Source organism: Oncorhynchus tshawytscha, linkage group LG16 (assembly GCF_018296145.1).
Source record: "Oncorhynchus tshawytscha isolate Ot180627B linkage group LG16, Otsh_v2.0, whole genome shotgun sequence".
Lineage (NCBI taxonomy): Eukaryota > Metazoa > Chordata > Actinopteri > Salmoniformes > Salmonidae > Oncorhynchus > Oncorhynchus tshawytscha.
The window spans coordinates 41463498-41479609 of NC_056444.1; the positions used below are offsets into that span (position 1 = coordinate 41463498).

Genomic DNA, 16112 nt, shown 5'->3' on the forward strand with positions numbered 1-16112 from the left:
TAATTAGGCTGCGTGCTGTGGTCCTGTCAGTGGAGAGAACAGGCAGAGAGACTGAAACTCTGAAGCTGTCTGTCCAGGACCAGTCCACAGATTACATTAACCTTCATCATTGTGAAGAGGCGCTAAGTCCCCCCCTAAAGCGCTACTCTTGGCCACACTCTGGCAGCTCTGAGAGCTAAAATGCTGCGGTGACACTCTGCCGCCCCCTTTGATCTGCACTTCCTGATTACAGCCATGGAGGAGAGAAGAGGAGAGCTGGGGATGAGAGGAGGAGAGGAGGAGAGGAGGGGATGAAGTACCCCAGGGACCCTGGGAGCTGAATTGGACATTTGGGGTGTGTGTGTGTGTGTGTTGGTGTGCATGCAAGCGCACGTGTGTGTGTGTGTGTTGAAGGGGGAGGGGTGGGGTCTCTCAGTATTAGCAACCCCCCATAACAGAAACCGACAAATACACATATACACGCATGAATCTTACACACACGCCCCTCTCCTGGCCTGGTGATGGATAATACAGGCGGTGGTCTGCACCAGCACACACACAGGTACTCAGAACTGACCTTTGCAGTGTGCTCCCAGCAGTGGGCTCTGCCTTCACTTGGTTTGGCCTATAAAACCTCCTCTATGACAGATGATCAGATAATCTGCCTGTGAGTTCCCTCACACACATGAACTCAACCATCAAGTGCTTGGGCTTTGATACTGCCATTCCAAACGTTTGTGTGTCCACTGACATACACGTATTGTCATACGCAATGCACAAGTATTTAATGGGGGAGTTCATATAGAATCTGAAAGGCACTCTATACTTCTGTGCAGTAGATCAACAGTTGTACAACAGTTGTAACGATAATTGCCTTCCTACCCTTATCTATGTACTGTAGATCAATGGAATGACCCATCTGATTTCTTCTCCTCTCACCCCTCCTTTTTCAGATAATTGGAACGATCCCACTGATGCCCAACTCTGGGGGGCCCTCGAGCCAATCAGGGGGCGGAAACCCTGCGCTGCAGGTCCAGCCAATTACACCTCAGCTTCTGACCAACACCCAGGGCCAGATCATCGCCACGGTGATCGGCAATCAGATCCTGCCTGTCATCAACACCCAGGGAATCACACTGTCACCAATCAAGCCTGGACAGCAGGTAACCACACACATGTACTGTATAGTACACACACACGTGCACAGACACAAACACACATTCACACGAGTCACATCACATACTAGACACATGAAGATATATTCCTACTCACAGAAAATGCCAATTGAATACATTCGGAGACCAAAAATCTGTGTAGATTTAGCTTTTTCCTGTTTACTCGTGATAAACAATACTAGTCAAGTCTGATGTTTTTTCAGCTATCACGTCTTCTCATCTTCTGTCTAAACACAACTTGAGAAGATTTCCTTCTCATAAACATAACCCCCAACTGTAGCATTTCATTGCTCCCAGTGTTTGGAAGTGGTTGCTTTCGATTAAACCAGTCTCTTGACTAGGGCAGTAAAGATTACAGAAGTGTGACAGAAAGAAAGAGTGATATATCAAAATTTGTCAGGCCTTTGAAAATATACTCTTTTCTTAGGAGCTAATAAGCAGCACGATGGTGCATCCTCACAAAGGTGCGTGTTTGTGTGTGTGTAAAGCACCTGTCAGGGAACCTCTCAAACTCCCTCTCTGGCAGTCTGCAGAGCCCCTGCAGAGCCAAACGAAAAACAACACTTTTCATCACCCCACTTAAAACTCAAACACTACCTCACTCTGTTTTTTGTTCTCTCACTACCCGCTATATTTCTCTCCCTCATCCTCCCCGCTCATTCGTGACCTTACCTGTGACCTGAGCATGTGATGATTCTCCTTAATCACACATTTAAAAGGAGAATCGTGTGTCTCTAGCTATCGTAACAGTACAACACCAGACCGATCCTCTAAAAGAGGCTCTCCTAGAACATGCAAAGAAGAACATGAATTCTATGGTGCTATATTTTTTGACAGTGAACTCAAACCCTACCTAGTGCTGAATTGTTATGTACAACGTAAATGTTCTTCCTTCTTTTGAACTTGTAAATGCATGGTAGGAGTCAGTCACTTACCAAAGAAAACAAAGAAATGTCCAAGCTTTAAGTCTACCTACTATGGACCAGGCTTTCAGCCATACATAAGGAAGATAAAAACAAATGAAACATGCTATGTAAACGGGCTAGGGCAGTAGGCGTGACTTCACGGAACACCAGATCACACTCGTGAATGAATGAATGCTTTTGTAATAATGTTTATGTGTTTTGGTCCTCTCTTCAAAGCCACGCGCGTAGACAGCGACTGTTCCACGGGTATAATTTACGGTTGTCAGCTCCGGCAGTGCCGAATATTTCAAGTGAAGCTAGATAATTCTCACTGCCTGTCAGCCGTCTTGACAGTATGTGCATCGCTGTTGACATCCACTACCATTCCAAACAAACACATGCCGATGGGGAAGGAATTAATAGCGAGAGAGAGTATTGAGAAAGCCAACCTAGTTCACGGAGGAGACAGCTTTCACTTTAGAGTGAAGACGTATCAGCTTGATCTTGTAAGAGCAATTCATTTGCGCACCAAACATGAGAATACATCGTTTTCTTACAGCTGGAATGCATTGCCTGTAAATCATACATTATCTTTGATACGTGAGCCGCGGTGTCCATGGTTCTTTTCCTGCGCGGACTTGCCTTTATTAGCAATTCCCTTGTGTGATGACTGGAGAAAACACCCTATAATTGTCATAACGTTTTTTTATACACTCCTGTATGGCAGGCAGGGGATGGTAGAGCTATTCACTTTTTGGACCCGTTCTGAAATGGACCTAGGCTTTCCAACCCGAATCCGATATGGATACATTGTTATTTATTTATTTATTTATTTATATATAGACACTCGTTCCGAACGAACCCAAGGACAACTAGACCCGTTCCATATAGACCTGGTCGGATCCGAGGGCGGGAAGCAGAAGAAAATATATATTTTTAAGCTACTTTATTGACCGGAGTTTATAAAGTGAGAGGAGGGAGACAGAGGTGCTGCTCTAGCAGGCGGGGAGGGACCCTACTGTGAGCGAGTGACACTGGGAGCGTTGAGGGAGAGACAAGAGACAGCAACCAAGCCGACTGGCGGCTATAGTAGACTAAAATATGCCATGGTTATTTAGCATCAAATATGACTGCATCAAACTGGGAGAAGCTAGTTAACATTAGCTACCGTAGCTAGGCTAATTGAAGTTGCACTGCATGTGCTTTCTCATCCTACAGTTACAAATGACAACTCCGTTCAAAATATTAAGTAGCAGCCTAGCGTTACCTGTTGACTCTTGGTCGTTGCAGTCTATCCGTCTCCTTTAACTTTTAATTTGTCATTTTAATTTAATCTTACATTGATTAGATATCTACTAACAATTGCCGTTTTGATGATTTATGATTGGCCAAAAACAACAACAATCTATACGCTACACACTCCACTCTCGTGAAAAGCATGAGCAGCAGCATAAAGGGTACAATTTCTCTCTCTCTACTGCAGCAGTCGCGTTGGGATATGTACGGGCCCTCCCGGACAAGTCTATTAAAATTACACATACCCGGGCCGAGACCATTGACAGTCATATCAGATTCAACCCAGACCCATGACATTATTCAGAATTCTGGATTCGGATCTGCTCGAGTCCCGGATTGGGTCTCGGGTATTCGGGTACAGGTGGATCCATGAAGACCTCTAGGGGACGTTTATGCTCATGGAGAGCGGAAGAGAGAGAGAAATACAAAAAAGCTGAGCCACCATTCATCTCCTATTAAAACCCAGTGTCTCTTTTTTAACAAATCTAACACTGTCTGTTTCAATTGTAATCTACCTCTGAATAGTTTTCCTGAAGGGCCGCAGTGGCTTGTGGGTCTGGATACCCACATCCACAACCCCCCCACCTTGCAAGCAAAACATTTTAGCGGCACCCCTCATGACAGTGAAGAGAAGGGCGTAGAGAAAATGTTGTTGTTTTAAAGCAAGTTTGCTGCAATTCTACACATTTTGCGATGGGGCGGAGAGAAGATTTTGCAATTGTCTAGCTTGTTTCATGAAATTCAACACATTTTGACATGGGGCAGAGAGAAGGTTTTGTAATTTTATATCTAATTTCATGCAATTCTACACATTTTGCCCTTAGGGTAGAAGCAAATGTTTTCCGTTTTTAATATGATTACTGATGATCGATGGGCTCCACCCAGGTCTGTAATTTGACTATGCTCACTACAAGTTTAGATAGCTGGCCACTAGACTAATTTACCAATCCCCCCAAAAAATAATCAGACTTGAGCTAATTAAGTGACTGCAGATGCACAACCAAATTTTGAAATTGCACCGTATATTCTATTATTCTAATGAAGATAACTTGTTGTGCTATTAAGGTGTAATATGATAGTGGTTGTATTGTTGTTTTAAGTGAATATATTCAGTCAATATTTAATTTCTGTGTGTGTGTCTTCAGCTGCCTCAGGCTCAGCAGGTTCAGACAGGCCCAGTGTCATCTCAGCCCAACCTGCTCCACATGCCCCACAGCCAGAGTCCTCTCCGCCAGGTCTCTTCCTCCTCATCATCGTCCTCTTCCTCCTCCGCTCTCAGTGTGGGTCAGCTGGTCAGCAGTGAGTACCCGGCGACACCCCCACGCGCAAACACACACACAAACACACATGCACACATAGTAAAATAACATACAAGCATACAGATAAACCTACATTGTCAGAGAATTACCTTTTGTAATTGACCACAGTCATTGGTATGGTGAACCTTCTATTTCAAGAGCGCTGGCTTTCGTTTGTCCAAAAACATTAGATTTTTCGGTAACATTTTATAGCCTCTTAATTACTATGTATTTACATAGTAACAAAAACAATATACATAGTAACATTTTAGCCTTAAACAACCAAATAAGTATTGCATACATACTTATTAAGTAATAATATAAGTAAGTACAGGTAAGTAAGAAGTTTAAGTAAGGACCAGCGTATTGCTATGTAAATATGTGGTCACACCAGTCTCTTTCAAAGTAATACCTAAGAAAAACCAATGAACATACATGGTCATTTATCATTTAAATACCTTCATTTACATACCAAATAAATACCTTCAAGTGATCCTCATTTGATGACATTCTCTCAGTTGCTTCCGTGTACTTTACCTTTAGTTACCATGTATGTTCATAGTAACAGGGCTGTAAAATGAAGTCATGTCTGTTTCCATGTAGATACAATGTAGTGACTTGTGAGTTACCACCGCATTGGTTGATTCCATCACACAAAGACAAATCTGTCTGTGATCCTACCCTACATGGTACTACCTTTACACTCACAGGGTAGGTAGGAGGTAAGAGGGCTGTAAAATGAAATCATTGCTAATACCATATACAATGCTTATAGAAAAGTCTACACCCCCTTTAAAAACATCACCTTTTGTTGCCTTACAGCCTGGAAGTAAAATGCATTAAAATAGTAGTTATCCCATTGATCTACACATCATACCCCACAACTGCCAGGTGAACATTTTTATTTGTATTTTTTTAAATCAATAAAAAATAAAACCTGAAATAGCTTGGTTGGATAAGTGTCCCTTGTAATAGCGATCCTAAATTAGCTCAGGTGTAACCAATTCACCTTCAAAAACACACACACAAGTTAATTGGCCTCAATTGTAGTGATTGACATGATTTCAGGATAAATTCAGCAGTTCCTGAAACTGGGTAGTGAAGACGATTATTAAGAAGTGGAAGGTGTATGGCACCACCAAGACCCTGTCTAGATCAGGACGTCCCTCCAAACTGGATGACCGACCAAGTAGGAGACTAATCTGAAGCTACCATGAGTCCAATGGCAACTTTGAAATACCTATGGGCTTTTATGGCTAAGACTAGTCAAAGTGTGCATGTGACAACAATATCCCAACCACTCCACAAATCTGGCATGTATGATAGGGTGGCAAAAAGGAAGCCATTACTCAAGAAAGCCCACATTGAATCCCGTTTGAAATGCAAGAAAACACTTGGGAGATTCTGTAGCCATGTGGCATAACGTTTTGTGGTTTGACGAAACTAAAATGGAACTTTTTGGCCTCAATGCAAAGCATTACATTTGGTGCAAATCCAACACAACACATCATCCAAAGAACACCATCCTTAGTGTGGCGGCAGGTAGCCTAAGTGGTTAGAGCATTGGGCCAGCAACCGAAAAGTTGCTGGATCAAATCCCTGAGCTGACAAGGTCAAATTCTGTCGTTCTGCCCCTGAACAAGGCAGTTAACCCACTGTTACTAGGCTGTCATTGTAAGTAAGAATTTGGTCTTAACTAACTTGCCTAGTTAAATACTTTTTTTTTTTAAATATGTGAAGTGTGGTGGCAGCATCATGTTATGGGGATGTTTCTCATCGTCAGGATAGAAGGGGAAATTAATGGAGCAATGTACAGAAAACTCCTTGAAGAAAACCTGCTGCCATCTGCAAGAATGCTGAAACTGGGATGAAATTTCACCTTTCAGCATGACAATGACCCGGAGGCCAAAGCTACAGTGGAGTTGCTAAGAAATAAAAAGGTTAAATGTCCTTGAGTGGCCCAGTCAGAGCCTTGACCTAATCCCAATAGAAAACTTGTGGCATGACTTGAAGATTGCTATCCATCAATGCTCTCAAATGAATGTGACAGAGCTTGAACAGTATTGTAATGAAGAATGATCAAATATGGCCAAATCTAGGTGTGCAACCGGGTCTCAGAGCATTTCTTATTATTCTGTAAGTAAATCTGAGAAACTCTATTTAGTATGATATGTTACAAATGATACTTTGTATGATATGTTACGAATTGCAATTGGTATTATAGGTTACAAATTCCAATTTGTTGTGGCTAACAATAGCCAGGTGGCTAACATTAGCTAGGTGGCTAACATTAGCTAGGCTAAGGGTTAGGAGTTAAGGTTATGAGTTAGGTTAAAGGGTCAAGGTTAGGGTTGGGAAGGGTTAGCTAACATGCCAAGTAGTTGCAAAGTAGCTAGAAAGTAGTAAGTAGTTGCAAAGTACAGTACCAGTCAAGTTTGGACACACCTACTCATTCAAGGGTTTTTCTTTACTTTTACTATTTTCTACATTGCAGAATAATAATGAAGACATCAAAACTATGAAATAACAAAAATGGAATAATGTAATTTTTTGAGATTCTTCAAAGTAGCCTCCCTTTGCCTTGATGACAGCTTTGCACACTCTTTACATTCTCTCAATCAGCTTCACCTGGAATGCTTTTCCAGCCATCTTGAAGGAGTTCCCACATATGCTGAGCACTGGTTGTCTGATTTTCCTTCACTCTGCGGTCCAACTCATCCCAAACCATCTCAATTGGGTTGAGATCAGGTGATTGTGGAGGCCAGGTAATCTGATGCAGCACTCCATCACTCTCCTTGGTCAAATAGCCCTTACACACAGCCTGGAGGTGTGCTTTGGGTCATTGTCCCGTTGAAAAACAAATGATAGTTGTGTTGGTTAAGTGTGCCTTGAATTCTAAATAAATAATTGACAGTGTCACCAGCAAAGCACCATCACACCTCCTCCTCCATGCTTCACGGTGGGAACCACACATGCAGAGATAATCTGTTCACCTATTCTGCGTCCAAAAATCCAAAAATCTCCAAAAATCTCAAATTTGGACTCATCAGACTAAAGGACAAATTTCCACCGGTCTAATGTTCATTTCTCGTGTTTCTTGGCCCAAGCAAGTCTTCTCTTTTTATTGGTGACCTTTAGTAGTGTTTTTTTTAAAGTAATTCAACCATGAAGGCATGGTTCATGCTGTCTCCTCTGAACAGTTGATGTTGAGATGTGTATGTTACTTGAACTCTGTGAAGCATTTATTTGGGCTGCAATCTGAGGTGGTGTCAACTCTACTGAAATGATCCTCTGCAGCAGAGGTAACTCTGGGTCTTCCTTTCCTGTGGCAGTCCTCATGAGAGCCAGTTTCATCATAGCGCTTGATGGTTTTTTTGAATGCACTTTCATAGTTCTTAAAATTTTCCGTATTGACTGACCGTCATGTTTTAAAGTAATGATGGACTGTCGTTTCCCTTTGCTTATTTGAGCTGCCATAATATAGACTTGGTCTTTTACCAAATAGGGCTATCATCTGAATACGACACCTACCTTCTCACAACACTACTGACAGGCTCAAACACATTAAGAAGGAAAGAAATTCCACAAATGAACTTTTAACAATGCACACCTGTTAATTGAAATGCATTCCGGGTGACTACCACATGAAGCTTGTTGAGAGTATGCCTAGAGTGTCCAAAGCTGTCATCAAGGCAAAGGGTGGCTACTTTGAAGAATCTCAAATATAAAACATATTTTTGCTTACTTACATGATTCAATATGTGTTATTTCATAGTTTTGATGTCTTCATTACTATTCTACAATGTAGACAATGGTACAAATAAAGAAAAACCCTTGAATGAGTAGGTGTGTGACAGGTACAGGACAGTATCTAATTAGCAAAAATGCTAAAGTTCGTGATGAGACTCAAACACGCAACCTTTGGGTTGCTAGACGTTCGTGTTATTCTCCCACCCATCCACCTCTACAAACGATTCTCCTTTAATTGTTTTGCCTTAATTAACCTTCTGTCTTATGTAGCCATACCAAACACAACATATCATACTAATTTCAGTGTCCCGGATTTAGATTTTCTATGTTACGTCTAATCTATGAGACCAGGCTGATGTGTATAAAGTTGGTAGAGACATATCCCAACAGACTCACAGCTGTAATTGCTGCCAATGGTGCTCCCACCAAGTATTAATTCAGGGGGCTGATGACTTATCCAATTATGATATTTCAGTTTTGTATTTTTAATATAGATTTACACTTCATGACCAAAAGTATGTGGACACCTGCTCGTCAAAAATCTAATTCCAAAATCATGGGCAATAAAATGGAGTTGGTTCCCCCTTCACTGCTATTACAGCCTCCAGTCTTTTGGGAAGGATTTCCATTAGATGTTGGAATATTGCTGCGGGGACTTGCTTCAATTCAGCCACAAGCATTAGTGAGGTCGGGCACTGATGTTGAATGATTAGCCCTGGCTCGCAGTCGGCGTTCCAATTCATCCCAAAGGTGTTCAATGGGGTTGAGGTCAGGGCTCTGTGCAGCCCAGTCAAGTTCTTCCACACCGATCTCGACAAACCATTTCTGTATGGACCTCGCTTTGTCCATGCTGAAACAGGAACGGGCCTTCCCTAAGCTGTTGCCATGAAGTTGGAAGCACAGAATCATCTAGAATGTCATTGTACGCTGTAGCAGTCACCCAAGTCATAGACTGTTCTCTCTGCTACTGCACGGTAAGCGGTACCGTAGCACCAAGTCTAGGTCCGAAAGGATCTTTAACAGCTTCTATCCCGAAGTCTTGAGACTGCTGAATAATTAATCAAATGGACATCTCGGACTGTTTACTTTGACAGGTTTTTGACATTTTTGGAAGTGTATTTACTTAAGTATTCAGACCCTTTGCTATGAGACTCGAAATTGAGATCAGGAGCATCCTGTTTCCATTGATCATCCTTGAGATATTTCTCCTTGGAGTAGAGTGTCAAGATGGGATTGTGTCGAGGCAGAGGTCTGGGGAAGAGTACCCAAAAAATGTCTGTAGCATTGAAGGTCCACAGAACACAGTGGCCTCCATCATTCTGAAATAAAATGTGTTTTAAACCACCAAGACTCTTCCTAGAGCTGGCCGAGCAATCAGGGGAGAAGGGCCTTGGTCAGGGAGGTGACCAAGAACCCGATGGTCACTCTGACAGTGCTCCAGAGTTCCTCTGTGGAGATGGGGGAACCTTCCGGAAGGACAACAATCTCTGCAGCACTCCATCAATCAGCCTGCTTGGTGTTTGCCAAAATGCAACTAAGGACTCTCAGACCATGAGAAACAAGATTCTCTGGTCTGATGAAACCAAGATTGAACTCTTTGGCCTGAATGCCAAGTGTCACGTCTGGTGGAAACCTGGCACCATCCCTACGGTGAAGCATGGATGTGGCAGCATCATACTGTGGGGATGTTTTTTAGTGGCAGGGGCTGAAACACTAGTCAGGATCGAGAGAAAAATGAGCAGATCAAAGTCCAGAGAGATCCTTGATGAAAACCTGCTCCAGAGTGCTCAGAACCTCATACTGGGGGCGAAGGTTCACCTTCCAAAAGAACAACGACCCTAAGCACACAGCCAAGACAATGCAGGAGTGGCTTCGGGACAAGTCTCTGAATGTCTTTGAGTGGCCCAGCCAGAGCTCGGACTTGAACCCGATCAACATCTCTGGAGAGAACTGAAAATAGATGTGCAGCGACTCTCCCCATCCAACCTGACAGAGCTTGAGAGGATCTGCAGAGAAGAATGGGAGAATCTCCCCAAATACAGCTGTGCCAAGCTTGTAGCGTCATACCCAAGAAGACTTGAGGCTGTAATCGCTGCCAAAAGTGCACTGAGTACTGACGTGCACAAAGTACTAAGTAAAATGTCTCAATACTGTGTTATTGAGACATTTTGTGTTATTTCATTTTTAAATTTATTTAATACATTTGCTAAAATGTACATCTTACCTCCAGCTAATCAGAACATTGAAACCTAGCTACTGATAGCAATTATTTATTTCTAGTAAAAATATTTATTTCTACTAAATAACAACACGTACGTGCTCAAATCATGACAAATAATAGTTGTACAGTTTAAAGGATAGAAAGACAAGTATGGCTATGGTTTGGGGCGAGTTGGTGAGATTGGAAAGTAGTTAGCTTAGTGTATTGATAGAAACACTAACGAGTTACTTTTTTTTTACATTTCAAAATAAAACTCCCCTATGTCATAGTAGAAAAGTGTCTAAAACATATTTAGAAACCTTTCGTTTTTTTCCCATTCCAGTTATAATGTTGCATCCCAATGTAATGTTGTCCACTATGGAAAACTGTAAAAAAATCAAAAAACAAAAAACAAGTTATTGAATTCATATCATACACATTTTCTTTTGATGGCAAAAACCGGAAGACTTAATGTGGCCAGCTGTGGCCATGGGTGAGCTCCACCATTCCTTCTCAATGAGCTTTAGAAAGATATTATCCGTTTTTTTCCCTGGATCTGTCACGCCTGCTCCGGCTCCCCAACCCTGACGCCTTCTCCCCAGCATTACACACTCCTGCCACTGCATTATTGGACTCGATCACCTGTTTATTACCTCCCCTATATGTGTCAGTTCCACATCTCTGTTCCCCGCTGCTGTATGGATTGTCATTTGCCCTTGTTTTGCCCTTGTTCGGATGCTGTGCCTCTCCTGTTACCAGTCTGTTCCGGGAATAAATGTTGACTCCTCGTACCCGCTTCTCATCTCTGGCGTCGGTCCTTACTTGATCAAAAAGGGTTTGAGTGTGCCAGGGGACGTGGCAATGGGCGCGGTCGGCGCGGGTGAACTTGTGAGAACATTTTAAGATGGCCTCACTTCATGTTTTTTTTAAAGCCGGTTTCCTGCAGTTCTCAGAATTTCTCCATGGAGCCAGGGTGAACAAAACAATTCTCTGCTGTTCTTGATATGCCACACCTGTCAGATTTATGGATTATCTTGGCAAAGGAGAAATCCTCACTAACAGGGATATAAACAACATTTGAGAGAAATAAGCTTTTTGAGTGTATGGAACATTTCTGGGATCTTTTATTTCATCTCATAAAACATGGGACGACGGCTTTACATGTTGCGCTGATATTTTTGTTCAGTGTACATCGAATCTATGTGGAAACAGACACCCCTTTATTTTATAGCCCTGTTATTATGAACATACAGTTGAAGTCAGAAGTTTACATACACCTTAGCCAAACGCATTTAAACTCAGTTGTTCACAATTCCTGACATTTAATCCTTGTAAGAATTCCCTGTCTAAGGTCAGTTAGGATCACCACTTTATTTTAAGAACGTGAAATGTCAGAATAATAGTGGAGAATGATTTATTTCAGCTTTTATTTCTTTCACCACATTCCCAGTGGGTCAGAAATTTACATACGCTCAATTAGTATTTGGTAGCATTGCCTTTCAATTGTTTAACTTGGGGCAAATGTTTTGGGTAGCCTTCCACAAGCTTCCCACAATAATTTGGGTGACTTTTGGCCCATTCCTACTGACAGAGCTGGTGTAACTGAGTCAGGTTTGTAGGCCTCCTTGGTCGCACATGCTTTTTCAGTTCAACCCACACATTTTCTATAGGATTGAGGTCAGGGCTATGTGATGGGCACTCCAATACCTTGACTTTGTTGGCCTTAAGCCATTTTGCCACAACTTTGGAAGCATGCTTGGGGTCATTGTCCATTTGGAAGACCCATTTGCGACCAAGCTTTAACTTCCTGACTGATGTCTTGAGATGTTGCTTCAATATATCCACATAATTTTCCTTCCCTCGTGATGCCATCTATATTGTGAAGTGCACCAGGCCCTCCTGCAGCAAAGCACACCCCCGTGCTTCACGGTTGGGATGGTGTTCTTCGGCTTGCAAGCCTCCCCCTTTTTCCTCCAAACATAACGATGGTCCTTTATAGCCAAACAGTTCTATTTTTGTTCCAAAAAGTACAATCTTTGTCCCCATGTGCAGTTGTTATCCGTAGTCTGGGTTTTTTATGGCGGTTTTGGAGCGGCCTTTAAGGTTATGTCGATATAGGACTTGTTTTACTGTGGATATACATACTTTTGTACCTGTTTCCTCCAGCATCTTCACAAGGGTCTTTGCTGTTGTTCTGGGATTGATTTTCACTTTTTGCACCAAAGTACGTTCATCTCTAGGAGACAGAACGCGTCTCCTTCCTGAGTGGTATGACGGCTGTGTGGTCCCATGGTGTTTATACTTACGTACTATTGTTTGTACAGATGAACATGGTACCCTCAGGCTTTTGGAAATTGCTCCCAAGGATGAACAAGACTTGGGGAGGTCTACCTTTTTTTCTGATGTCTTGGCTGATTTCTTTTGATTTTCCCATGATGTCAAGCAAGGTAGGCCTTCAAACTCAATTAGCCTATCAGAAGCTTCGAAAGCCATGACATAATTTTCTGGAATTTTCCAAGCTGTTTAAAGGCACAGTCAACTTAGTGTATGTTAACTTCTGACCTACTGGAATTGTCATACAGTGAAATAATCTGTCTGTAAACAATTGTGGGAAAAATTCCTTGTGTCATGCACAAAGTAGATGTCCTAACCGACTTGCCAAAACTATAGTTTGTTCACAAGAAATTTGTGGAGTGGTTGAAAAACGAGTTTTAATGACTTCAAACTAAGCGTATGTAAACTTCTGACTTCAACTGTATATGGTAACTAAAGGTAAAGTACTGTACATAGGAACAACTGAGAGAATATCAACACAGGAGGATCACTTGAATGTATTTATTTGGTAATTATGTGGTAATAAATGACCATGTATGTTCATTGGTGTTTCTTAGATATTATTTTGAAAGAGACTGCTGTGACTAAGTATTTACATACTAATACTCTGTTTCGTACTTGTACTCACCTTTGGGACTAAGTAGTTACTTTATAATGACATTTTGTGAGTTTGTATGTTGCTTGGTTTTTCTTTTATATTACATTGAAATAGTGGCGTGAGTAGGGATTTACATAGTTATTAACTGGTACTTAGTTGTACCATTCTTCTTAATTGTACTTACTTATATAATTACATTTTGTGACTCAGGCAACTTAATTTGTAAATACAATGTCGCAGTTGTGAATGAGAACTTGTTCTCAACTAGCCTACCAGGTCAAATAAAGGTGAAATATATATATATTTTTAAAATTAATTATTATTTATTTACTAGGTAATTAACAAGCTGTAATATGCAGGGTTACAGATTTTTCTCCTTCCTCTTTAATTTGATTTATTTAATCCCCTATAAATTAAATTGGTTATTTGCAGACAGAGTTCAGTGTGTCAAATCGGAGGGCATGTTGTCCGGTCCTCTGGCAGTCTCTATGGGGGTGCCACAGGGTTCAATTCTCGGGCCGACTCTTTTCTCTGTATATATCAATGATGTTGCTCTTGCTGCGGGCGATTCCCTGATCCTTCTCTACGCAGACGACACCATTCTGTATACTTCTGGCCCTTCCTTGCACACTGTGCTATCTAACCTCCAAACGAGCTTCAATGCCATACAACACTCCTTCCGTGGCCTCCAACTGCTCTTAAACGCTAGTAAAACCAAATGGATTCTTTTCAACCGTTCGCTGCCTGTACCCGCACGCCCGACTAGCATCACCACCCTGGATGGTTACAACCTAGAATATGTGGACATCTATAAGTACCTAGGTGTCTGGCTAGACTGTAAACTCTCCTTCCAGACTCATATCAAACATCTCCAATCTAAAATCAAATCTAGAGTCGGCTTTCTATTCCGCAACAAAGCCTTCTTCACTCACGCCGCCAAACTTACCCTAGTAAAACTGACTATCCTACCGATCCTCGACTTCGGCAATGTCATCTACAAAATAGCTTCCAATACTCTACTCAGCAAACTGGATGCAGTTTATCACAGTGCCATCCGTTTTGTTACTAAAGCACCTTAAACCACCCACCACTGCGACCTGTATGCTCTAGTCAGCTGGCCCTCGCTACATATTCGTCGCCAGACCCACTGGCTCCAGGTCATCTACAAGTCCATGCTAGGTAAAGCTCCTCCTTATCTCAGTTCACTGGTCACGATGGCAACACCCACCCGTAGCACGCGCTCCAGCAGGTGTATCTCACTGATCATCCCTAAAGCCAACACCTCATTTGGCCGCCTTTCGTTCCAGTTCTCTGCTGCCTGTGACTGGAACGACTTGCAAAAATTGCTGAAGTTGGAGACTTTTATCTCCCTCACCAACTTTAAACATCTGCTATCTGAGCAGCTAACCGATCGCTGCAGCTGTACATAGTCCATCGGTAAATAGCCCACCCAATTTACCTACCTCATCCCCATACTGTTTTTATTTATTTACTTTTCTGCTACACCAGTATCTCTACCTGCACATAACCATCTGATCATTTATCACTCCAGTGTTAATCTGCAAAATTGTAATTATTCACCTACCTCCTCAAGCCTTTTGCACACAATGTATACAGACTCTTTTTTTCTTTTTTTCTACTGTGTTATTGACTTGTTTATTGTTTACTCCTTGTGTAACTCTGTGTTGTTGTCTGTTCACACTGCTATGCCAGGTCTCAGTTGTAAATGAGAACTTGTTCTCAACTAGCATACCTGGTTAAATAAAGGTTAAATAAAACATTTAAAAATGTTAAATAAACATTTATTAGTCTATCCAAAAACCCTGTATGTATTGAACATGGGCCTCAGTTTCCAAATGCTTTGCCCTCTCGTGGACCCTATATGAATCATAGGTCCCAAGGTTGTCAGCATACAAACGTTGCCTTAAGGCTGTTTTAGTTAGATTAATTTCATCTTGCTAAACTATTTCCTTAAGCATCTGCGAATGAGTTCTGAATTCAATATAAAGAAGTTGCCATTGATCAACTTGACGGGAACATGAGCAATGGAGCATTATTTATGTGTCAAATCATCATCATTTGAGTTCTATATTCTTCCAACCAATGTACTGCTGTGGTCAAGCTCTTTGTATTGGCAAGGTCCTTGACATAACTTATCTTTTCTCTATTTACCTCTAGAATATGAGGAGGTTTTTATTCTGAATGAGTGGATGGAATTTTCTAAATAGTGTGCAGAATATTTGAAAACTTTTAAAACCAAGACTAGAGAAAGACTGACTTTGCTGATAGCTACTTTATTGAGGAAAAGTGTACTTACTATGCCTGTGATATTTGGTTGTCCCACCTAGCCATCATAAGATGAAAGCACTAAATGTAAGTTGCTCTGGATAAGAGCATCTGTTAAATGACTAAAATGTCATTTAGCACTTTGTTCAACACTTTTTTTTTAGAAGCCATAAAATGCGTGTTCTCCCAAGGCTACTTCCACTCATGCTGCAACCAACACTGCAGCTTCAATGAATGAGTATAGCAAAGTGTTTTGATAAGCAGGTGTTGTCATTATTAGTGGCTTGTGTC

The 16112-nt window shown here is 41.6% G+C and overlaps 1 protein-coding gene across 1 annotated transcript in view; it reads left to right on the plus strand.

Annotated features, from left to right (window-relative positions):
• LOC112215157 (POU domain, class 6, transcription factor 2-like) overlaps positions 1-16112 on the plus strand; it is a 65297-nt gene that overhangs the window by 25233 nt on the left and 23952 nt on the right. Inside the window, exons 7-8 of the mRNA XM_024374104.2 lie at positions 933-1142; positions 4501-4654. Coding sequence (XP_024229872.2) covers positions 933-1142; positions 4501-4654 — 364 coding nt within the window. The remainder of the gene's footprint in view (positions 1-932; positions 1143-4500; positions 4655-16112) is intronic.